The sequence below is a fragment of the Melanostigma gelatinosum genome (genome assembly GCF_949748355.1).
Source record: "Melanostigma gelatinosum genome assembly, chromosome: 5".
Lineage (NCBI taxonomy): Eukaryota > Metazoa > Chordata > Actinopteri > Perciformes > Zoarcidae > Melanostigma > Melanostigma gelatinosum.
In genome coordinates this window covers 29,573,796-29,599,042 of record NC_136638.1, presented here as the reverse complement: position 1 = coordinate 29,599,042, position 25,247 = coordinate 29,573,796, and the positions used below count along the sequence as shown (strand labels likewise).

At 43.7% G+C, this 25,247-nt stretch overlaps 1 protein-coding gene across 4 annotated transcripts; it reads right to left on the bottom strand.

Annotated features, from left to right (window-relative positions):
* Positions 1–306: 306 nt before the first annotated feature.
* On the bottom strand, positions 307–24,425 carry slc44a1b (solute carrier family 44 member 1b). 4 transcript variants are annotated; one of them, XM_079269349.1, is made up of 16 exons: positions 24,314–24,425; positions 22,912–23,001; positions 20,871–21,013; positions 13,856–13,992; positions 13,353–13,446; positions 12,985–13,154; positions 12,818–12,907; positions 12,593–12,738; positions 12,279–12,465; positions 11,003–11,171; positions 10,499–10,655; positions 7,347–7,430; positions 7,133–7,270; positions 6,140–6,376; positions 5,307–5,405; positions 307–3,040 (listed from the first exon to the last, which is right to left on the bottom strand). In XM_079269349.1, the coding sequence occupies exons 1-16, from the start codon at positions 24,368–24,370 to the stop codon at positions 3,017–3,019; spliced, it is 2,022 nt and encodes a 673-aa protein (XP_079125475.1). In that variant the 5' UTR covers positions 24,371–24,425; the 3' UTR covers positions 307–3,016. The 4 variants fall into 4 exon arrangements, with proteins under 4 accessions (XP_079125475.1, XP_079125474.1, XP_079125472.1 ...); XM_079269348.1 differs by lacking the exon at positions 307–3,040 and adding an exon at positions 4,451–4,647; XM_079269346.1 differs by lacking the exon at positions 307–3,040 and having other exon boundaries at positions 4,519–5,405.
* Between the last annotated feature and the right edge of the window lie 822 nt (positions 24,426–25,247).

The following is a 25,247-nucleotide window of genomic DNA, read 5'->3' as shown; positions in this document are numbered from 1 at the left end:
GGCCCTCTAGGTGGCGCTCGCGGCCCAATCATGGGCCGCGGCCCTATGGTTAAGAATCACTGCTCTAGATCATTGTGAGAAAATATCTTATAATATAATACATTGATTATGTATTGTGATGTGAAGAATATCTTATAGAATAAAATATAAATATATATAATAAAATGAAACTGAAATCAGACGACCATCAAACAAGGATTCAATTTTCAATTTTATTATTTTTCTTACAAAACAAATGATAAATATAAAAAAGTAAACCCAGAACCAAAGAATAAGTTCTTAAATGTTACAAACAGGAAACTGAGATGAGAAACATGGACATGCTTCATTTAAACACAGTAATTATAATGACATGACGTTATTCCAACACTTCAAAGGATAAACGAGTTAAAGTGATCGATGTGTTAATGGGGTAGTGGTAGTAATGGTAGTTCATCTCTCAGGGACGGAGCTTTAAAGCAAACTTTACTGTGAAGAATGAAGACAAACTGACGACAAACTGGAGCCGATTTAAAACCCTTATTGTTACTAATGTACATTTACTAATGTCTTTAAAAGAGTAATATTCATTTCATCTGAGAAATGATCTACTGAATACTTGAGTATTTAATTGTAGTATTTTGTAAAGACGTGTAAATGACCTTTAGTCTGCTATGACGACGGGAACATTCTTGAAGTTATTGGGACTCAGACTCAGTGAATTTAGGGCCTGTGATAGCATGCTAGATGCTAACAAAGCTAACAGGCTACACGTTTTAACAGAAAGCTAATGATAAACTAATGGTAAAGTGACTGTAAGCTACTGGTAAGCTAACAGTAAGCTAACAGAAAGCGAATGATAAACTAAACTACTGCTGAGCTCATGCTAAGCTATCAGTTAGCTTTACTGTCAACAGAAACAACCAACCACAGAGAGATGTGCTGATGACATCAGCTGTGATGTCATCAGCACACCTTTAATCAGGAGAGTGAGAATAATTGATTGGATCATGTGATTACAATGCTATTGGATCAATGATCAATAATCGGTTGATTAGCGAGTGAAGCAGATTATTGGTCATCGGGCGACGAGGAGCTGAAACGGTCATAATAATTAACAATCATTAATCGCAGGTTTGAGCTTGTCTTGATTCACACAGGAAGTGAAATATGAACTGTTTTTCTGTCTTTTCTTTGAGCTTTCAGCTGCATCTCACAGGCCGAGACATTGACTCGGTTGCTCAATCAGTTGCCTCGTGTTGGACAGGAAGTGATGTCAAACATTAAACTTCCTGTCTGAGGTGTTGGACAGGAAGTGATGTCAAACATTAAACATCCTGTCTGACGTGTTGGACAGGAAGTGATGTCAAACATTAAACTTCCTATCTGACGTGTTGGACAGGAAGTGATGTCAAACATTAAACATCCTGTCTGAGGTGTTGGACAGGAAGTGATGTCAAACATTAAACATCCTGTCTGATGTGTTGGACAGGAAGTGATGTCAAACATTAAACTTCTTGTCCAATGTGTTGGACAGGAAGTGATGTCAAACATTAAACATCCTGTCCGACGTGTTGGACAGGAAGTGATGTCAAACATTAAACTTCTTGTCCAATGTGTTGGACAGGAAGTGATGTCAAACATTAAACATCCTGTCTGACGTGTTGGACAGGAAGTGATGTCAAACATTAAACTTCTTGTCCAATGTGTTGGACAGGAAGTGATGTCAAACATTAAACATCCTGTCCGACGTGTTGGACAGGAAGTGATGTCAAACATTAAACATCCTGTCTGACGTGTTGGACAGGAAGTGATGTCAAACATTAAACTTCTTGTCCAATGTGTTGGACAGGAAGTGATGTCAAACATTACATTTCCTGTCTGAAGTCTGAACGTGTTGGACATGATGAACCAACAGAAGCAGGAAGAGTTGTTGGTCACATGATGAAATTTGTTTTATTGCTGACTGTCTGAACTCCTCAGGAAGCTGCGCCCACACGCTTCTTCTTCTCTGGTGTTAATGGGGACAACACTTGACGTGACAGGAAGTGGGATCCAGGAGACGGCTGAGTACGACAGTCTGACGGTCGTCACAGACTCCACGTCACCACAAAATCTGTTGACCATCGGACCCTGAGAGGTTTTCTACTTTCATCCACAGGAATGACAAAGTCATCTCAAAGAAAATATCCTCGTAGTGACTTTAAAAGTTCTGAGATCTTCTTCCTCAACTGGTCTGGGCCTTAAAACCAGGAGGAAAGGGCTCATTCACTAGCGTAGCTTTAGCGGTCCACTGTCGGCTTCAGGTGAGGATTCAAACCATATTTGTTTAGAAAGGTAAGAAGTTTGACTTTAGTTTCACACCATTAAATCAACTTCACATGATCATTCATATTTATACCAGAATGATTTTACGTCATCACCACCGTTAACATTTGAAAAGTGAAAAAATTCTGACTTTATATCGAGTGTTCACAAAGTGTGCAGGAATATGAGATAAAGAAACTAAAACATGATAACTATTAAACATCTCGTGTTCCAACAGGCTAGCTGTATTAGCTTCATTAGCTTGTTATCAATGGTGCAAGCTGGGCTCCCCACGTTGGTCGTAGTAGTTTGTTGTGACATGGCGTCTGACACTGAACAGTTCATCAGAATCCTGTTCGGGTTACAACCAGGTTCTGTTTCTATGACGATAGCCATCAACACTCCACCACAGACTCCGCCCCTCTGATGACATCACAGCACTCCTGATCCAACGTGGCGTCCAGGTGAAGTCTTATAAAAAACGTTATGACGTGATGACTTCAGGTAACGTTTTATAAAAAAGGACATCACTACGAAAAAATGCATCAGCCGGTTTCAGATCTGCAGCGCTTCAATATAAAGTGCTTCGTTACATTGTTACGTTTTTACAGTTTATATTAAAATATTTTTTCCCTGGAGTGAAACCATAGTAAACATGTTACACGTTGGTAAAAATAAACATTTGGAATGTCTCTTTTTTTTTTTAAGAAGTCCCATTGGCTGATTTTGGTCAAGCTGAACTCGTCCCCGGAGCCTGAAACAGGAAATGAGGCCACATGGTTAAAACAGACCCGATTCTTCATGAACATCAAACAGACAGGATGGAGGCGAGAGAGTGAAGCATCATGGGTAGTTAGGTGGTGAAACCAGGATGTTAGAAACACTGAGGTCATGAGTCCACCTCACATCCAAACAGTATATATACATATGTGTATATGTGTATATATTGTGTATATATGTGTATATATTGTGTATATATATATATATATGTATATACACACACACACACACACACACGTGTATATAATATATACATATACATATATATATATATATATATATATATATATTAGGGGTGTAACGTTACGCGTATTCGTATTGAACCGTTCGGTACGCATGACGAACCGAATACGTTTGAATAAAAAAAAAATAATAATAAATAAATTATAATTTTTAAAAACCTTTATTTAACCAGGTCGTCCCATTGAGATTAAAAATCTCTTTTGCAAGATGTAAGTAACAATACTACATCACATGAAGGAGCAGTTTTTGTTTTTTATGCTGATGTGTTGCTAAGAAGACACCCCAGAAGATGAGTCACTCAGGTATAGTTCCATCATTGTTCAAAGTCAAAGAATAACTTCATGATGTTAGTTGTAATGAATAAATATATTTTAAAATCAAGTACATTTCTCTGCATTTATAGTTTTCTACTGAACCGAAACGTACCGAACCGTGGCTCCACTGTATCGTACCCAACCCAACCGTGCATTTTGTGAACCGCTTTGTGAACCCCTAATATATGTATATATATATATATATTTATATATATAAAAAAAATAAATAAAAGCCCCCAGTCCTCCTAAAAAGACACAAAACGGCTACACAGCACAAAAGTGTCTTTGTGGTCGTTTTGAGTCCCCTCATACATGTTTAGAGGCTTAGTGGTAGGATTTTGTATCTTTGTGGTGTTTGTGTCTTTGCTGTAGTTTTGAGTACTTTTAGTGTTGAAGTCACTTTCAACACGATCGTCTGACCTGAATAATATGAGATTAAGAGGCTGCAGCAAAGTAAATGTCCTCCGTGAAATACATTTCAATCGTTTGTTCCGTCCAAAGAAAATAAAACATTTTAACAGATTCAGATCTCAGATCAGTTTTCCTCCTTTTCTCTCAAATGTATTTAGTTAAATTGTATAAATCATAATAGAATATTGAAAATGTTATTATATTACATCATATAATCTGGGATGTCTGCTTTATTTAACTGACAGATAAATGTTTGTTATTATTATTATACTGCTATTGTTTTCTCTCTTTTTATTTCTTTACATCAAAGTTAAAAATGAAGCAGAAACAAACATTACATTCAAATGTTGGACTTTATTCAGATTAATATTTTTGCTTTGGACAAAGAAAAAAAAGTTTTTTCTTTAGCAGCCAATGAAAACTCTCAGGTGGAGCTTAAAGCGAAAAGGATCAGGAACCACCAGACTTGAAAGTCTGCAGGTTTCTAGTGGTGATTTGTGTCATATTTCATTGAATCAGAGGAACCAAGTTATCGGATTATCTGCTGAGTCCTTAAAGGCACCGCGGTGAGTAAATCAGGCCGAATAGAAAAAACATCAGCAAAAGAAAAAACCTATAAAGATACAAAAGTATAAAAAATAAATTACAAATAAACAAAGTCAATGAAGAGTTTGTCCCAGATGTTGAAGAAGCAGCTGTGATGATGATGATGATGATGATGATGAGTCAGATTAGCATGAGTCAGTTCTCATCCAATCAGCATGCTCAGGAATGTGTGCATCAGTTAGCACACGTGTGTTAGCATGCATCTGTTAGCACGTGTGTTGGCATGCGTCCGTTAGCATGTGTCCGTTAGCACACGTTTGTTAGCATGCGTCCGTTAGCATGCATCTGTTAGCACATGTGTGTTGGCATGCGTCAGTTAGCACGTGTCCTGTTAGCACACGCGTGTTAGCTTGCGGCGGTGACGGTGGCAGATTTGCTGCTGGGAGTGGAGGGGGCGGGGCTTGGCGCTTGCAGCAGGCTGACAAACAGGAAAAGGGTGGAGGTGGGCAGGTAGACGCAGAGGAAGAGGACGACGTCTTCGCTGAGACATAGGACAAAGCCGCTCTGCTCCGTCAGCACCCAGTCCACCAGCACCCCCACCAGCAAGTAGTACACCTGGAACTCCTGAAGCTCCTCCCACTCCCCCCCGTCCTCCTCCAGCTCCACCCCCACTTCCTCTGACAACGAGCTCTTCTCCTTGGCCACGCCCCCTCCGCTGTCACTCACCATGGGCTTCATCTCCGCCCCCTCTGACACCGCCTCCTTCACCCGGCTCCGCCCACGCTCCACTGCCCGTCCCAACCGCCGGCTGCTCTCCACGAACTCCTGCGGGGGCGGGGCCACAAGAGAGGGGGCGGGGGGGGGGGTCAGGGGTGGGCCAAAGAAGGGAGGGGTCCAAATGTCAGAAAGACAAACAAACTCCAACAATTCTCTGTAACAAGGCTCTGACGCTGACGGTGGTCTTTCTCACCTACGTCCTGTCCTTAGTATCAAACATGTTCTCACCATCAGAGCTTTGTTAATATTAATATAAACACATTCTCACCATCAGAGCTTTGTTAATATTAATATAAACACATTCTCACCATCAGAGCTTGTTAATATTAATATAAACACATTCTCACCATCAGAGCTTTGTTAATATTAATATAAACACATTCTCACCATCAGAGCTTGTTAATATTAATATAAACACATTCTCACCATCAGAGCTTTGTTAATATTAATATAAACACATTCTCACCATCAGAGCTTGTTAATATTAATATAAACACATTCTCACCATCAGAGCTTTGTTAATATTAATATAAACACATTCTCACCATCAGAGCTTGTTAATATTAATATAAACACATTCTCACCATCAGAGCTTTGTTAATATTAATATAAACACATTCTCACCATCAGAGCTTGTTAATATTAATATAAACACATTCTCACCATCAGAGCTTGTTAATATTAATATAAACACATTCTCACCATCAGAGCTTTGTTAATATTAATATAAACACATTCTCACCATCAGAGCTTTGTTAATATTAATATAAACACATTCTCACCATCAGAGCTTTGTCCATGAAGAACTCTTTCCCCGGAGTGCCGTCGTTGTACTTGGTGTCGATGGCGAAGCAGAGGAAGAGGACGTCCACCACGATCTCAAAGATGGACAGGAAGCAGTGAGCCACCAGGAAGGAGAAGAGACACACGATGATCAGAGGCAGCAGCCACTCGGCGTAATCCCGCTGGTAGTTCAGGAGGAGGACACCGGCGAACGCCGTGGACGTCACGATCAGGATCTGAGGAAACATTCAGTTATATACGTCAAAGAAACAGGAAAAACAACAACAGTGAGTTCAGTCTAAAGATGCCAATCGCTCATCTGTCTAGTGTGACGACCCTCGTGTCATACACTAGGTGCCCGTTGTGTTTCCTTTGTTACAGGTGCTGATTGGAGGCCCGTCAGCAGGATGAGCCACACCTGTGCCGGTGTAGCTCTGCCTTAAAATACCCTCTCCAGTTGGCAGCCGGCCTCTCGGAAAGGAAGATCTTTGTTGACTGGCTCACCACAGTTGTTGCTGTCTTCATGTAAAGTTCTGTTAACCTTGGGTTCCTTGTATTTGGCGAGATAAATAAATTGCTTCTTTTGGCTGCCAGATCGGCGTCTCCCTGTTTTTGTTGCAGTCTCTGAGCCGGGCTGTGACACTATCAAGAGAAACCTCTAAGCTAAAGATAAATACATCAAATGTTTTTATCTTCAGAGTGAACTATGCATCCACAACCAGCATGAGAAACCTTTCACAATAAAAACCTTCAGCTGATTTACCTTTTGAAAGCTTTTATTGTGAAACAAGAGCAGCAGGAAGTTGTGAATTATCTACCATTGAGAGCCTTGTAGTTGGCAAAAAAATCAATTATCTTTTGTAGTACACTTCACATTATTTAACTCTGCAGCCTGTAGGGGGCACTAACAGGATGTTACTTGTCAGTCTGGCTCTTTAGGTGGTCATGGGACCAGAACCACTTGGGACCAGTCAGATCCAGATTCAGCTCACCTTCCCCAGGAAAAGCACAAAGTCTCCGACGGCGTTGATTGTGGCGACGCGCAGAGCGTTTTCCACCAGGATCACGAAGGCGTCGCGTGCAGACGTGCAGAAACTGGTGCTGTTGATGGCTGTGGCTGCATATGCATTCTGGGAAATGTAACCACAGGTGAGACGGTCACAATAAAAACAAGACGTGTCAGAGAAAATGAGGTTTGTTTGTTACCTGATTGAGATAGTTGAGGCACTTCTCCAAACACCACAGACAGCAGATACAAGTTTTCAGCAGACAGCGAGCACACGTATTCTCCTGAGAGATAAAAATACATCACATGATCAATATCAAAATATACATATGTATTCTGTGTATATATATAAATATTTATATGTTAGTGCTGGACAAGTTAACGTATTCATTAATTAACGCCGACAATTATGTTATCGCTCGTTAACGCAGTTTTAAAAAAATTACTGTTAAGCGGACATTTTTAACACAAGAACCGGCCGAGCGGTGAACAGCTGATTGGGCCTTTCTCAACATGCGTACTTCTCTGGACTTGTGAAACGTCATCAGTCTCAGCCCAAGTACTGTTCCAATTCAAAGAATTGAGCCAAGCACATTCCTAATGCCCGGATGTGGCTCCGCCCATTTTACCGGGGATGCATCGGAGGTGACTTGTCTGTACTTGGGACAGCCAAATATCCCAGAATGCATTTTGCACCAGCAACAGGAAACAATGGCGGAGGAGAAATCACACAACTGGAAGTTGAAACGTTCTAATACTACTGTTGTTAAGTCACAGAAAGTAATTTTAGGATGTTTTGAGGTTTTGAATCTGTGGTCGGTTTGTCAAGATTCAGCCGATTTAAACATCTGCTCCGACGATTTCGGAGATGTGAGGTGTTGCTAGCGGGACCGGCAGTAAACCAGCACCGGGGGCTCAGTGGTCATGTTACCCGCCTAGAACTGCCTGATCTCGGCAGTAAATACCACACATATTACGGTAATCAGTGTTGCACATGTGTCTGACCAAAAAATAAATGATTCATTTAAATTATTGTTTTAGAGTTTTTAAAGTGTTTTGTTTGTAATATGTATAATAAGCATCATTTAGTATCACTACTGAGAATCTAACAAACATAAAAACATGACGTAGACAGGTTTGCAGTTTTCAAGAAGTATATTTAAATATCATCTCTTACACACATGAAGATAAAGTTATGAACACCGGCTGAATATCTATGATCAGAATCATTATAACTGTGTTATAACTGCTGCTGTGTAAAGGGAATACTGCTGCTGACAACAACCTGATGTGTTTAAAGTGTTTACACCAAATGTTATTGACCTTTGTTCATAGAGCAGCGCTTTAAAATAAAAGTGCACAATACACTACTTATGAATTCATTGTTGAACTTTGTCATAACAATGAGATTAATCACGATTAATCGCAAAAAAATCATGCGATTAATCGCGATTAAAAATTTTAACCGTTGCCCAGCACTAATACATTTGAGCTGTTAATAAAGTTGTTCCTTTCCTTTGAGCTGTTAATAAAGTTTTGTTTCTTTCATTTGAGCTGTTAATAAAGTTTTGTACCTTTCCTTTGAGCTGTTAATAAAGTTGTGTTCCTTTCCTTTGATCTGTTAATAAAGTTGTGTTCCTTTCCTTTGAGCTGTTAATAAAGTTGTGTTCCTTTCCTTTGAGCTGTTAATAAAGTTGTGTTCCTTTCCTTTGATCTGTTAATAAAGTTTTGTACCTTTCCTTTGAGCTGTTAATAAAGTTTTGTACCTTTCCTTTGATCTGTTAATAAAGTTTTGTACCTTTCCTTTGAGCTGTTAATAAAGTTTTGTTCCTTTCCTTTGATCTGTTAATAAAGTTTTGTACCTTTCCTTTGAGCTGTTAATAAAGTTTTGTTCCTTTCCTTTGAGCAGTTCATAAAGTTTTGTACCTTTCCTTTGAGCTGTTAATACAGTTTTGTACCTTTCCTTTGAGCTGTTAATGTTTTGCACCTTTCCTTTGAGCAGTTAATAAAGTTTTGTACCTTTCCTTTGAGCTGTTAACGTTTTGCACCTTTCCTTTGAGCAGTTAATAAAGTTTTGTTCCTTTCCTTTGAGCTGTTAAAGTTTTGTACCTTTCCTTTGAGCAGTTAATAATGTTTTGTTCCTTTCCTTTGATCTGTTAATAAAGTTTTGTACCTTTCATTTGAGCTGTTAATAAAGTTGTGTTCCTTTCCTTTGATCTGTTAATAAAGTTTTGTACCTTTCCTTTGAGCTGTTAATAAAGTTTTGTACCTTTCCTTTGAGCAGTTAATAAAGTTTTGTACCTTTCATTTGAGCAGTTCATAAAGTTTTGTACCTTTCCTTTGAGCTGTTAATAAAGTTTTGTACCTTTCCTTTGAGCTGTTGCTAAAGTTTTGTACCTTTCCTTTGAGCTGTTAATAAAGTTTTGTTCCTTTCCTTTGAGCTGTTGATGAAGTTTTGTTCCTTTCCTTTGAGCTGTTAATAAAGTTTTGTTCCTTTCCTTTGAGCTGTTGATGAAGTTTTGTTCCTTTCCTTTGAGCTGTTAAAGTTGTGTACCTTTCCTTTGAGCGGTTGATAAAGTTTTGTTCCTTTCCTTTGAGCTGTTAATAAAGTTTTGTACCTTTCCTTTGAGCAGTTAATAAAGTTTTATTTCTTTCATTTGAGCTGTTAATAAAGTTTTGTTCCTTTCCTTTGAGCTGTTAATAAAGTTTTGTTTCTTTCATTTGAGCTGTTAATAAAGTTTTGTTCCTTTCCTTTGAGCAGTTAATAAAGTTTTGTTTCTTTCATTTGAGCTGTTAATAAAGTTTTGTTCCTTTCCTTTGAGCAGTTAATAAAGTTGGTTCTTTCATTTGAGCTGTTGATAAAGTTGTGTTCCTTTCCTTTGAGCTGTTAATAAAGTTGTGTTCCTTTCCTTTGAGCAGTTAATAAAGTTTTGTTTCTTTCATTTGAGCTGTTGATAAAGTTTTGTACCTTTCCTTTGAGCTGTTAATAAAGTGTTGTACCTTTCCTTTGAGCTGTTAATAAAGTTTTGTACCTTTCCTTTGAGCAGTTAATAAAGTTTTGTTTCTTTCATTTGAGCTGTTAATAAAGTTTTGTTCCTTTCCTTTGAGCTGTTAATAAAGTTTTGTTCCTTTCCTTTGAGCTGTTAATAAAGTTTTGTACCTTTCCTTTGAGCTGTTAATAAAGTTTTGTACCTTTCCTTTGAGCTGTTAATAAAGTTTTGTACCTTTCCTTTGAGCTGTTAATAAAGTTTTGTTCCTTTCCTTTGAGCTGTTAATAAAGTTTTGTACCTTTCCTTTGAGCTGTTAATAAAGTTTTGTACCTTTCCTTTGAGCTGTTAATAAAGTTTTGTACCTTTCCTTTGAGCTGGTTGTGGATGTACATGAGGAAGAGTCGGGGGATCTTCACCAGGGTAATGATGAAGGCTCCCTTAGCCACCGTTCCCAGGTGATACCTCACCAGCCTCAGGACAGACGACATGATTGGGGTCACCGGGAGCCGGTTCTTGTCCCTGAAACATTAAGTCCACATTAATCTGGTTCCCAGCTCAGAGATCCTGATGTGCCGCAGTCCAAAGCAAACAAACTCCAGCAGGTGTGGACTCACCTGCTAAACTGGACTCACCTGCTAAACTGGACTCACCTGCTAAAGTAGACTCACCTGCTAAACTGGACTCACCTGCTAAAGTGGACTCACCTGCTAAACTGGACTCACCTGCTAAAGTAGACTCACCTGCTGAAGTGGACTCACCTAGTGAAGTGGACTCACCTGCTGAACTGGACTCACCTGGTGAAGTGGACTGACCTGCTGAACTGGACTCACCTGGTGAAGTGGACTGACCTGCTGAACTGGACTCACCTGGTAAAGTAGTAGGTGACCACGGCTCCGGCCACAGTCATCTGCTGGCAGGCCAGGATGAACTCGGTGATCCAGACAAGACCCACCGCATGGTACCAGGTCAGGTACTGCAGAGGACCCGTGAGTCTGAACTCTGTCAGACCCGTCTCCTCGTTCTGGACGGAGTTCCCTGCAGAACCACAAACACTGATTATTGATTCAAGAGAGAAAGTTGTACCTCCTGAATAAGCTGATTGTTGAGACGCTGCAGTTCAGTTCGATCACCAGCGGTTGGCAGACATATACTATAAATAATAAATACATATCAATAAATATAAATACATATAGATCAACACATTTCTTTTTTTATAGTTAGGGCTGGTTCAGGTTAATAGTTAGGGCTGGTTCAGGTTTATAGTTAGGACTGGTTCAGGTTTATAGTTAGGACTGGTTCAGGTTTATAGTTAGGACTGGTTCAGGTTTATAGTTAGGGCTGATTCAGGTTTATAGTTAGGGCTGGTTCAGGTTTATAGTTAGGACTGGTTCAGGTTTATAGTTAGGACTGGTTCAGGTTTATAGTTAGGGCTGGTTCAGGTCTATAGTTAGGGCTGGTTCAGGTCTATAGTTAGGGCTGGTTCAGGTCTATAGTTAGGACTGGTTCAGGTTTATAGTTAGGGCTGGCTGGCTCAGGTTTATAGTTAGGACTGGTTCAGGTTTATAGTCAGGGCTGGTTCAGGTTTATAGTTAGGGCTGGTTCAGGTCTATAGTTAGGGCTGGTTCAGGTCTATAGTTAGGGCTGGTTCAGGTTTATAGTTAGGACTGGTTCAGGTTTATAGTTAGGGCTGGCTGGCTCAGGTTTATAGTTAGGGCTGGTTCAGGTTTATAGTTAGGACTGGTTCAGGTTTATAGTTAGGGCTGGTTCAGGTTTATAGTTAGGGCTGGTTCAGGTTTATAGTTAGGGCTGGTTCAGGTTTATAGTTAGGACTGGTTCAGGTTTATAGTTAGGGCTGATTCAGGTTTATAGTTAGGGCTGGTTCAGGTTTATAGTTAGGGCTGGTTCAGGTTTATAGTTAGGGCTGGTTCAGGTTTATAGTTAGGGCTGGTTCAGGTTTATAGTTAGGACTGGTTCAGGTTTATAGTTTGGGCTGGTTCAGGTTTATAGTTTGGGCTGGTTCAGGTTTATAGTTTGGGCTGGTTCAGGTTTATAGTTAGGGCTGGTTCAGGTTTATAGTTAGGGCTAGGGTTAGGGTTTGATCAGTGAATCAAAGAAAAACAGAATGTAAAGGTTTAAACTGACCGCTGGTTCCCAGGAAGAGCAGGACCAGGATCCAGTAAATCCAGAAGAGCAGGAGGGCGAGGAAGGTGACGAAGGGCTGCAGGGTGAGGAGGGGAAGGTGGATGAAGACTTTACCCGCCACGTGGAACAGAGCGATGGTCAGAGCCACTCGCTTCCTCATGAACAGCATCAGCAGCAGTAGAATGATCTGGAACAGAAGTAATCAACAGTTCCATCAGGTCCCTGATCCATCAATAGGCCTGAGAGAGGAGGAGAGGAGCCCCCTCTGCAGGACTACAAGGTTCATAGAGACAGAATAAATAATGGATCCGTACGGTGAAGACGGTGGAGGCCCCGGCGTAGACCAGCAGAGCCTGTCCACTGTCTCTGCTGACCTCCACGTCCTCCTTCTCTTTATTGGTGGTGTGGTTCCCGTACAGCCGGTGGTCGATGTAGAGCCACCAGAGGACGCTGGTCCCCGCTGAGACAAGAAGAAAAACACACATCAGCTTGTTTTACACAGAGAGAGAGACAGAACAGGAAACAGGAAGTGACCTCACCGAGGGATCCGAGGACCACCAGCGAGGTGAGGATCCAGACAAGGACGGCTGAGATGTAACGAATGATCACCATGAGGATCATAGAGAGGCCTGACAGACAGACAGATGTCAGAGGTCACAGAGACAGAACATAGTGAGGGATCATTGTGGATGAATAAGGTTCTCACCCAGAGCGAGGACACACAGGCCGATGATGATCTCTTTACTGGCGGCAACGCCGGCGATCAGTCGGTGCAGAACACCATTATCGCCCACAAATGTCACCACGGCCTCCGCAAACTTAGCATAGCAGGAAATATCCACCGGAGTGCAGCGATTAAACACCGGCAACGGCTTACTGAGGAGACACAGAGGTTCGACAGGTTAGAGAGGTCAGACAGAAAGACAAAAGAACAGGAAGTGGTGGAAGTTACTTTTTTTGCCCCAAACCACAGTGTTTTTTGTGCCTAAAGGTTCTGGTCCGTAAACTAACCCTGAGACCGTTTGGAGGCCCGGTCATGTAGAACTGAGGATCTACAGGATCGGTTGGACGTACCTGGGGGGAACAGGAAGTTTGGGACATTTAGAGACCCTCTCAGGTAGACCGGGGTATTTATGACCCGCTAACTCGTAGGAACACAACTCTGAACCTGAAACACAAGAACACAGACAGAGGAGGTAAGAGAGGACAGGAGACAGGGAGACCTGGTTCCTGTGTGGTTCTGGGACAGAGACTCTATTCATGAACTACATGATGGACAAACGGAGACGAGTCACCAACAACACAGACGTCTTAATGCTGCCTTTGTGTGTGTGAGTGTGTGTGTGTACTGTACTCGGGTGGTGAGACATTAAATCATCATCATGACATCATCATGATGACATCACCAGTGTCCTCCTCTTTGTCAGTTCTGTCCTGATGAACCACAGGGAACAGAACCCGGACCTCAACCGATCTGTTCACAGGTCCAGAACGGATCCGGGGTCTTGGTCACCTGATTGGCCCTTTGCTGCCCCCCCCCCCCCCCCCCTGTCTAATGAAACAAGTGATGACCTCACCGTTGAGCATGGCGAACCTCTTTAGGTCCTGGTAGGTCTTCAGCTCCTCGGTGGGACACAGAGACACACACAGAGCCATGGACCTGATCTTCCTCTGGACGATGTCTACGTTACAAGGGTCCAGGAAGAACACAAACCTGAGGGAGAGGACAGGAAGTCACTGAAGGTCAGAGCATGTCAGTCCTTCAAAGTAAGAGCGTGCAGTCAATCTTTAGAAAGTCCAGAGCAACTCTGTTGCCTACACACAACCCTCAACATGGCGACATGTAGCAGTTAATGGCGCAAAGAGAGTGTTTAGGAGAAGGTCTGGAAAGGGTCTGGAGCTTAGGGACATTTCAGGCCCCAGAGTGTCTGGAGCTTAGGGACATTTAAGGCCCCAGAGGGTCTGGAGCTTAGGGACATTTAAGGCCCCAGAGGGTCTGGAGCTTAGGGACATTTAAGGCCCCAAAGTGTCTGGAGCTTTGGGACATTTAGGGCCCCAGAGGGTCTGAAGCTTTGGGACATTTAGGGCCCCAGAGGGTCTGGAGCCTCGGGACATTTAGGGTCCCAGAGGGTCTGGAACCTCTGCTTGAAAATTGCATACCCATACTAAAAAGACTGTATTTCTGTAACTAAAAGGTCTATATTAATAATTGTGATGTTATAATACAGGGAACACTTGTGAGATTTGTTCAGATGTGTAAATATCAGTGTATATATTTCTGGTTAAGAGTAAATGAAGATTGCACACAGCTCAATTTGAAAAGTTGGACTCTTTTCTCCTCTTTCAGAATCTAATAGAGTTCCCTCACCTGTTTTAAATCATCTCTGAGGGAAACGGATTAGACAGTCGTGACTAGAATCCTGCTGTATAAAAACACACATGTATATACTGTGTATATATATAACATCTATATATATATTATTGCTGGGCAACGATTAAAATATTTAATCGCGATTAATCGCATGGATTTTTTGCGATACATCCATCATCAGTCTACACCGATACATCCATCATCAGTCTACACCGATACATCCATCATCAGTCTACACCGATACATCCATCATCAGTCTACACCGATACATCCATCATCAGTCTACACCGATACATCCATCACCAGTCTAGACCGATACATCCATCACCAGTCTACACCGATACATCCATCACCAGTCTACACCGATACACCCATCATCAGTCTAGACCGATACATCCATCATCAGTCTACGCCGATACATCCATCATCAGTCTACGCCGATACATCCATCATCAGTCTACGCCGATACATCCATCATCAGTCTACGCCGATACATCCATCACCAGTCTACGCCGATACATCCATCACCAGTCTACGCCGATACATCCATCACCAGTCTACGCCGATACATCCATCACCAGTCTACACCGATACATCCATCACCAGTCTACACCGATACATCCATCACCAGTCTACACCGATACATCCATCACCAGTCTACACCGATACATCCATCACCAGTCTACACCGATACATCCATCATCAGTCTACACCGATACATCCATCACCAGTCTACACCGATACATCCATCACCAGTCTACGCCGATACATCCATCACCAGTCTACACCGATACATCCATCACCAGTCTACACCGATACATCCATCATCAGTCTACACCGATACATCCATCATCAGTCTACACCGATACATCCATCATCAGTCTACACCGATACATCCATCATCAGTCTACACCGATACATCCATCACCAGTCTACGCCGATACATCCATCACCAGTCTACGCCGATACATCCATCATCAGTCTAGACCGATACATCCATCATCAGTCTACACCGATACATCCATCATCAGTCTACACCGATCCATCCATCATCAGTCTACACCGATACATCCATCATCAGTCTACACCGATACATCCATCATCAGTCTACACCGATACATCCATCACCAGTCTACACCGATACATCCATCACCAGTCTACGCCGATACATCCATCACCAGTCTACGCCGATACATCCATCATCAGTCTAGACCGATACATCCATCACCAGTCTACGCCGATACATCCATCACCAGTCTACGCCGATACATCCATCATCAGTCTAGACCGATACATCCATCATCAGTCTACGCCGATACATCCATCATCAGTCTACGCCGATACATCCATCACCAGTCTACGCCGATACATCCATCACCAGTCTACGCCGATACATCCATCACCAGTCTACGCCGATACATCCATCACCAGTCTACGCCGATACATCCATCATCAGTCTACGCCGATACATCCATCACCAGTCTACGCCGATACATCCATCACCAGTCTACGCCGATACATCCATCACCAGTCTACGCCGATACATCCATCACCAGTCTACACCGATACATCCATCACCAGTCTACACCGATACATCCATCATCAGTCTACACCGATACATCCATCATCAGTCTACACCGATACATCCATCACCAGTCTACACCGATACATCCATCACCAGTCTACACCGATACATCCATCACCAGTCTACACCGATACATCCATCACCAGTCTACACCGATACATCCATCACCAGTCTACACCGATACATCCATCATCAGTCTACACCGATACATCCATCACCAGTCTACACCGATACATCCATCACCAGTCTACACCGATACATCCATCACCAGTCTACACCGATACATCCATCATCAGTCTACACCGATACATCCATCATCAGTCTACACCGATACATCCATCACCAGTCTACACCGATACATCCATCATCAGTCTACACCGATACATCCATCATCAGTCTACACCGATACATCCATCATCAGTCTACACCGATACATCCATCATCAGTCTACACCGATACATCCATCATCAGTCTAGACCGATACATCCATCATCAGTCTACCGATACATCCATCATCAGTCTAGACCGATACATCCATCATCAGTCTACACCGATACATCCATCATCAGTCTAGACCGATACATCCATCATCAGTCTACACCGATACATCCATCATCAGTCTACACGATACATCCATCATCAGTCTAGACCGATACATCCATCATCAGTCTAGAGTCTAGACTGATGATGGATGTATCGGTCTAGACTCTAGACCGATACATCCATCATCAGTCTACGCCGATACATCCATCACCAGTCTACGCCGATACATCCATCACCAGTCTACGCCGATACATCCATCACCAGTCTACGCCGATACATCCATCACCAGTCTAGGCCGATACATCCATCATCAGTCTACGCCGATACATCCATCATCAGTCTACGCCGATACATCCATCATCAGTCTACACCGATACATCCATCATCAGTCTACACCGATACATCCATCACCAGTCTACACCGATACATCCATCACCAGTCTACACGATACATCCATCACCAGTCTACACCGATACATCCATCACCAGTCTAGACCGATACATCCATCACCAGTCTACGCCGATACATCCATCATCAGTCTACGCCGATACATCCATCATCAGTCTACACCGATACATCCATCATCAGTCTACACCGATACATCCATCACCAGTCTACACCGATACATCCATCACCAGTCTACACGATACATCCATCACCAGTCTAGACCGATACATCCATCACCAGTCTAGGCCGATACATCCATCATCAGTCTACGCCGATACATCCATCATCAGTCTACGCCGATACATCCATCATCAGTCTACACCGATACATCCATCATCAGTCTACACCGATACATCCATCACCAGTCTACACCGATACATCCATCACCAGTCTACACGATACATCCATCACCAGTCTACACCGATACATCCATCACCAGTCTACACGATACATCCATCACCAGTCTACACCGATACATCCATCACCAGTCTACACCGATACATCCATCACCAGTCTACACCGATACATCCATCACCAGTCTACACCGATACATCCATCACCAGTCTACACCGATACATCCATCACCAGTCTACACGATACATCCATCATCAGTCTACACCGATACATCCATCATCAGTCTACACCGATACATCCATCATCAGTCTACACCGATACATCCATCACCAGTCTACACGATACATCCATCACCAGTCTACACCGATACATCCATCACCAGTCTACACCGATACATCCATCATCAGTCTACACGATACATCCATCACCAGTCTACGCCGATACATCCATCATCAGTCTACGCCGATACATCCATCATCAGTCTACGCCGATACATCCATCATCAGTCTACGCCGATACATCCATCATCAGTCTACACCGATACATCCATCATCAGTCTACACGATACATCCATCACCAGTCTACACCGATACATCCATCATCAGTCTACACCGATACATCCATCACCAGTCTACACCGATACATCCATCATCAGTCTACACCGATACATCCATCACCAGTCTACACCGATACATCCATCACCAGTCTACACCGATACATCCATCATCAGTCTACACCGATACATCCATCACCAGTCTACGCCGATACATCCATCATCAGTCTAGACCGATACATCCATCATCAGTCTACACCGATACATCCATCATCAGTCTAGACCGATATATCCATCATCAGTCTACACCGATACATCCATCATCAGTCTACACCGATACATCCATCACCAGTCTACGCCGATACATCCATCATCAGTCTACACCGATACATCCATCATCAGTCTAGACCGATATATCCATCATCAGTCTACACCGATACATCCATCATCAGTCTACACCGATACATCCATCATCAGTCTAGACCGATATATCCATCATCAGTCTACACCGATACATCCATCATCAGTCTACACCGATACATCCATCATCAGTCTAGACCAGCGGTTCCCAACCTTTTTAGGCCACGCACCCCCCTCTACATCGCGCATCGCGTGGCATTTGTTTACAAGATAAAAAAGACAAAAACTCTTCCTGCACCGTGCCTTCGAAAAGGTAACGGATGTTCACCAGAAGATTGGCCAGATTGGCCACATCTGTCGACTCGTCTACTTGCAGAGAGTAAACTCACTCTTCTTCACGCGACCGACTAATGTAGCCAGGATGTCTTCGGACAAAGCATCGATGCGCGCGACACAGTGTTGTTGGACGCGGGATCACATCCAACTTTTTCGCTTCTCTCTCTCCAATCATACATTCCATCATCTCTTTAACATTATTTTCCCTCTCCACCACCGCCTCTCCTTCTCCCTATTACGCGGTCAGAATACTACCACAACACGCCGCTTGTCTCCGGCAGAAATGCGCTCATCCACGCACGGGAACAACACAGAGTTGTAATATATACCTCCATAACACCCCGCCACTCTCGGCTCATACCTCCCCAGCAACGAGGCACATCACCCGGTCACAATACCTCCAGAATATCCCTCGGGTGAAATCCGGGACTTGGTTTTATGGTTCTGAGTGGCGGGCGCTCACCCATTGGCGCCGGGACGCGAGGTCTCCAGCCGCCCCCGCCGCGAGGCACCCGATCGTTGGGTCTGTCAGCCCTCGGAACAGGCCGCGGGGCAACAACTCGTGGGTGGCGGGGTAGAGGCGAGGCAGATCACAGAAACATAATAAAGACTAGAGTACAGCAAAGATGTGTTGATGAGAAACGTATTTGTAATACGTCAACCACGAACGTAATCAGGGAGAAAATACGTTTATGGTCAAACGTAATTGAGAATGCATTTTAGTTTTGGGGGAACGTAATGTTTAGGAGACAGGACTGCACCATGAGACCACCATTACATTTTTCCTCTCGCGCACCCCCTAGAGGCGATACGTGGATGGCGGAGGTAGTGCGGGTAGATCGCATGCCATTCAAAATAAATGAGCTGTCCGCATGGCATTTGCCACTTGATGTTCTAACACACGGGTCACCACGTATGCGCAGTCAGCTACTGCAAAACTCCGGCGAGCTAATTAGTTAGCCTTCCAATTTATTTCTACTAAAGAAGCTGAAGCTGCAGCTTGGCAGTGCGCGCTACACAGAGCAGGTTGACAAGTGTCTGTCAGAGTTTGACAAACGCTTTCCAGACTTTGCTTTACTCGAGCCACTTGCTACACTTATGTGCTGCACATTTGGGGAAGATATTGAGGTTGATTCACTCGCATCAAAAATGTCAACGCTGTTTCACCTGAACTCGTCTGGAGTGGAGGATGAGATGTTGACACTGCAAGCTGACATTTAGCTGAAGTCCAGGGCTCATGGACAGTTTTCTCACAGAGGAAAAGTCCCCAAACATGAGGACATGCGATACCTTCTTGACTGCATTATTCGGCTCTACTCATTTATGTAAGTCAGCCTTTTCCCACATGAAGAACATTAAGTCCAAACACCGTTCCACCATGACTGATGATCATCTGAAGTCTGCTTGAGGCGGCTACCAGCAGCTACTGTCCGGACTATGCAACTCTGGCCGATCCCATTCAGTGCAAGTCATCAGAGTAAGGTAACGACCAAAAATGTACAGAATTGTATTGTGCCATAAGGGTTCATGCAGTTATGCAAGGTACGCCAACATATATTGTAAATATAAAGTATACTCAGTATATACATATATAAATAGATATTCAGCATTTTTAATGTAGGTAGATCATTTTGACTTGGTCATTTTAAAAGTAGCTCGCAAGCCGAAAAAGTGTGGGCACCGCTGGTCTACACCGATACATCCATCATGAGTCAGGATCACATGGCGATGCTCTACAGTAAACGGCCGCTTGCTTGTGAGACGCCATATTGTGATGTTGAATGCATCATGTGATAGGAAGTCACTGGTCTTAGTTTAGAAGGAAATAGACAACAGCTATCGTTACAGGAGGAGGATGAGCTTGTTTGACACACAGGATTCAATTTAAATAACATTTTAAATCCGTTTAAAACAGGATTGTTTTGTTTTAATGTATCGATAGTAGTCGCGGCCGTAACAAACAACAAACAGACAGACAGAGTCTGTACCACAGTAGTATACTTAAAGTACAGCAGAAGTACACAGTGAACGTAAAGAACCTACTTCCTGTCGGTGTGGTCGAGGCCGCTCAGCCGGACGCCCTCGATCAGCTCGTTGCGTTGTCCACACGTGTTGCCGTAGCTGTCGTACCCGAAAACGAGGCGAGCGGCGCCGCCGGTGACAATGGTGAAGCTGCAGATGCTGCCCTGCAGGACAAGAGACCGTCAGTGGTTGAACTGTTTTACAAACCGTAACACCTGGACCAGTGTAACACCTGGACCAGTGTAGCACCTGGACCAGTGTAGCACCTGTACCAGTGTAGCACCTGGACCAGTGTAGCACCTGGACCAGTGTAACACCTGGACCACTGTAACACCTGGACCACTGTAACACTTGGACCAGTGTAACACCTCGAACACTGTCACACCTGGACCACTGTAACACCAGGACCACTGTAACACTTGGACCAGTATAACACTTGGACCAGTGTAACACTTGGACCAGTGTAACACCTGGACCAGTGTAACACCTGGACCAGTGTAACACCTCGAACACTGTCACACCTGGACCAGTGTAACACTTGGACCACTGTAACACCTGGACCACTGTAACACTTGGATCAGTGTAACACCTGGACCAGTGTAGCACCTGGACCAGTGTAACACCTGGACCACTGTAACACCTGGACCACTGTAACACCTGGACCAGTGTAACACCTGGACCACTGTCACACCTGGACCAGTGTAACACCTGGACCAGTGTAACAACTCGAACACTGTCACACCTGGACCAGTGTAACACTTGGACCAGTGTAACACCTGGACCACTGTAACACTTGGACCAGTGTAACACCTCGAACACTGTCACACCTGGACCACTGTAACACCAGGACCACTGTAACACTTGGACCAGTATAACACTTGGACCAGTGTAACACTTGGACCAGTGTAACACCTGGACCAGTGTAACACCTGGACCAGTGTAACACCTCGAACACTGTCACACCTGGACCAGTGTAACACTTGGACCAGTGTAACACCTGGACCACTGTAACACTTGGACCAGTATAACACTTGGACCAGTGTAACACTTGGACCAGTGTAACACCTGGACCAGTGTAACACCTGGACCAGTGTAACACCTCGAACACTGTCACACCTGGACCAGTGTAACACTTGGACCAGTGTAACACCTGGACCACTGTAACACTTGGATCAGTGTAACACCTGGACCAGTGTAACACTTGGACCAGTGTAACACCTGGACCACTGTAACACTTGGACCAGTGTAACACCTGGACCAGTGTAACACCTGGACCACTGTAACACCTGGACCAGTGTAACACCTGGACCAGTGTAACACCTGGACCACTGTAACACCTGGACCAGTGTAACACCTGGACCACTGTAACACTTGGACCAGTGTAACACCTGGACCAGTGTAACACCTGGACCACTGTAACACTTGGACCAGTGTAACACCTGGACCAGTGTAACACCTGGACCACTGTAACACCTGGACCAGTGTAACACCTGGACCAGTGTAACACCTTGGACCAGTGTAACACCTCGAACACTGTCACACCTGGAGCAGTGTAACACCTGGACTTGACCGCTGGTTATTGACCAATATATAATCAGTCGTGACATTGATTGGTTGTCAACACATGAACAGTAAACTATCCAGAAAGTGAAGTTTTCCAGTGCACCTGAACACACCATATGTTAAACCTTTAAATCAATGAATACATGAAGATCAATCAGATGATTATGAGGATGAAAACATCAATGTTCACAGCACATTAAAACATTACAATAATAATAGTAATACTTCATTATTGATTGATTTGTTGATCCATCAACGTCATAAATGTCTGTTAGTTGTTAAAATTGATCAACTGATTATTATTGATTCATCATTTCATATTTAAGTGACAAAGACATTAAATATATATAAATATAAATAATAATAATAATAATATAATATATATAATAATAATAATTATATGTTTATATATAAACATCAATTATAATAATCATGTATAAATAAATATATATGTATAAATAAATATAATCTCAAGTAAAGTGAGGCTCGCGGTGGTTACCATGCCAAAGCAGAAGACGGTGAAGAGCAGGAACCAGGGCAGGTCGGTGCAGCTCCGGTCCTCCAGCGGTCTCCATTCTCTCTTTGTCCTCTGAAACACACACCAACACACGGTCACACCGGGACCGGGTCTGCAGGACCGGGACAGGGTCCGACCTGTTGTCTCCGATCTGAGGTCTCCGATCTGTGGTCTCAGGCCCGGTTATCACTAATCTGATCACAGAGCACCGGTTATCTACCGGTAACAGACCCCGGTAAACCCGTAAATCCTGCAGGACCAGGACCGGGCCAGGACCGTGACCGGGCCGAACCGGGCCCCGGTAACAGGCCCCGGTAAACCCGGTAAACGAGCTAATTGGATTACAGCCTCCTGGCTCTAATCCCAGCTCGGCCCTCTCTCGGTTTCCCTTTCACGGTGAACAAATAAACACGCACCGGTCCACAGGAGGGATGGAGGAGGGTTAGGGTGGTACCGGACCGGGACGAGCCGGACTGACCCGAGCCGTTCTTACCTCCGCGCTCCCGCAGCATCCCATTGCAGTCAGGGTGGACGTGCACGGAGCCTCCCGGAGCCTCCCGGAGCCTCACGGAGCCTCAGCTGACAGCTCCGTGCGCTCTGCCCGCATTCACTCACTGCGCAGCGGAGATATCTTCTGGAGGCCCAACCAGAACCAGAACCAGAACCCGGAGCAGGAGAGCAAGTCCCGAGGGTTCAGACTGAGCGGTCCGGTCCGCTGAGCATGCTACTTCCTCCGGTTACCGTACCGAGCGGGGGATTAACGGCCATTCATCTCATTGCGCATGCGCGATGCGTGGCCGTGCCGGAGCAGGAGAAGCTGAACAACAAACCGTTACAGCGGCGGAGCTGCAGGTGTAATACCCGCTGTGACCACTGAGTGGACGCTAACGGCGGAGTGCCGCTGTTTCCTCCACTCGAACGTTTATTGAGGAAAACAAAGTTTTCTTTTGTTGGTTTGTAGTTTTATTTATGTTTCATTGTATGTGTCCTTTTATTTACTTTTACTTCTATTTGCTTGTAGTTTCATTTTGGTAACATTCAATTTCCCACTTTGAAGTCTAAATCAGATCAACATGTTACATAATCAATATATAAATGAATACATTAAATATAAAACACATGAATACATAAACCGTTATAGAGTACACTAAATATAAAACACATTCAATTATTGGACTACATGTTATTTTATCACAGATGATGTCATCAGTTTCAGACAATACTTCTGTACATTGTTCTGTGTTTGTTACTTGTACTGCAGTATTTGTACACTGTTGTACTGCTACTTTTAAGGAATGTGTACTTGTACACAAAGTACCACAGACGTGGTTCTGTGTGATGTCATTAATTAACAAGTACTTTCAAATTATACTGTACTATTTACCTTTCTCCTGAGGTGAACCTGCTGCTGAGAGCTTGAGGATAGATACCTAGGGTCCATAGTCCTAGAGAGTCCTGTAGAGTCCTGGAGAGTCCTGTAGAGTTATACAGAGTCCTGGAGAGTCCTGAAGAATCCTGGAGAGTACTGTAGAGTTCCACAGAGTCCTCGAGAGTCCTAGATAATCCTGGAGAGTCCTGTAGAGTTATACAGAGTCCTGGAGAGTCCTGTAGAATCCTGAAGAGTCCTGTAGAGTTATACAGAGTCCTGGAGAGTCCTGGAGAATCCTGGAGAGTACTGTAGAGTTCCACAGAGTCCTGGAGAGTCCTAGAGAATCCTGGAGAGTCCTGTAGAGTTATACAGAGTCCTGGATAGTCCTGTCGAGTCCTGTAGAGTCCTGGTGTTCCTTACAGACTGAGGACAGCAGTGATGTGGGTCCGATCAGCAGAAACAGAGAGCTTTTGTCTTATTGTTTACTGTTGTACCAGGCTGTGTGTGTGTGTGTGTGTGTGTGTGAGTGTGTGAGTGTGTGTGTGTGTGTGTAAACAGTCAACAGCATATTGCATCATCAAGAGGATCTCAACGGTTCTTGATGGCAGAGTGAAATGTTTTAGATCTCTTTAACTTATAGGTCGGGGTTAGTAGGTTAGGTTTGGTTAAGAGCGGGGCCCTCCTAAGAGGGCCACGAGGGGCACTGGCACAAGGGGGACTGGCACCGACTTGTTCTGGTGTTGGAGACTTGTTCTGTGGTGTTGGAGACTTGTTCTGGTGTTGTTGGAGACTTGTTCTGGTGTTGGAGACTTGTTTTGGTGTTGTTGGAGACTTGTTCTGGTGTTGGAGACTTGTTCTGTGGTGTTGGAGACTTGTTCTTGTGTTGTTGGAGACTTGTTCTGGTGTTGGAGACTTGTTTTGGTGTTGTTGGAGACTTGTTCTGGTGTTG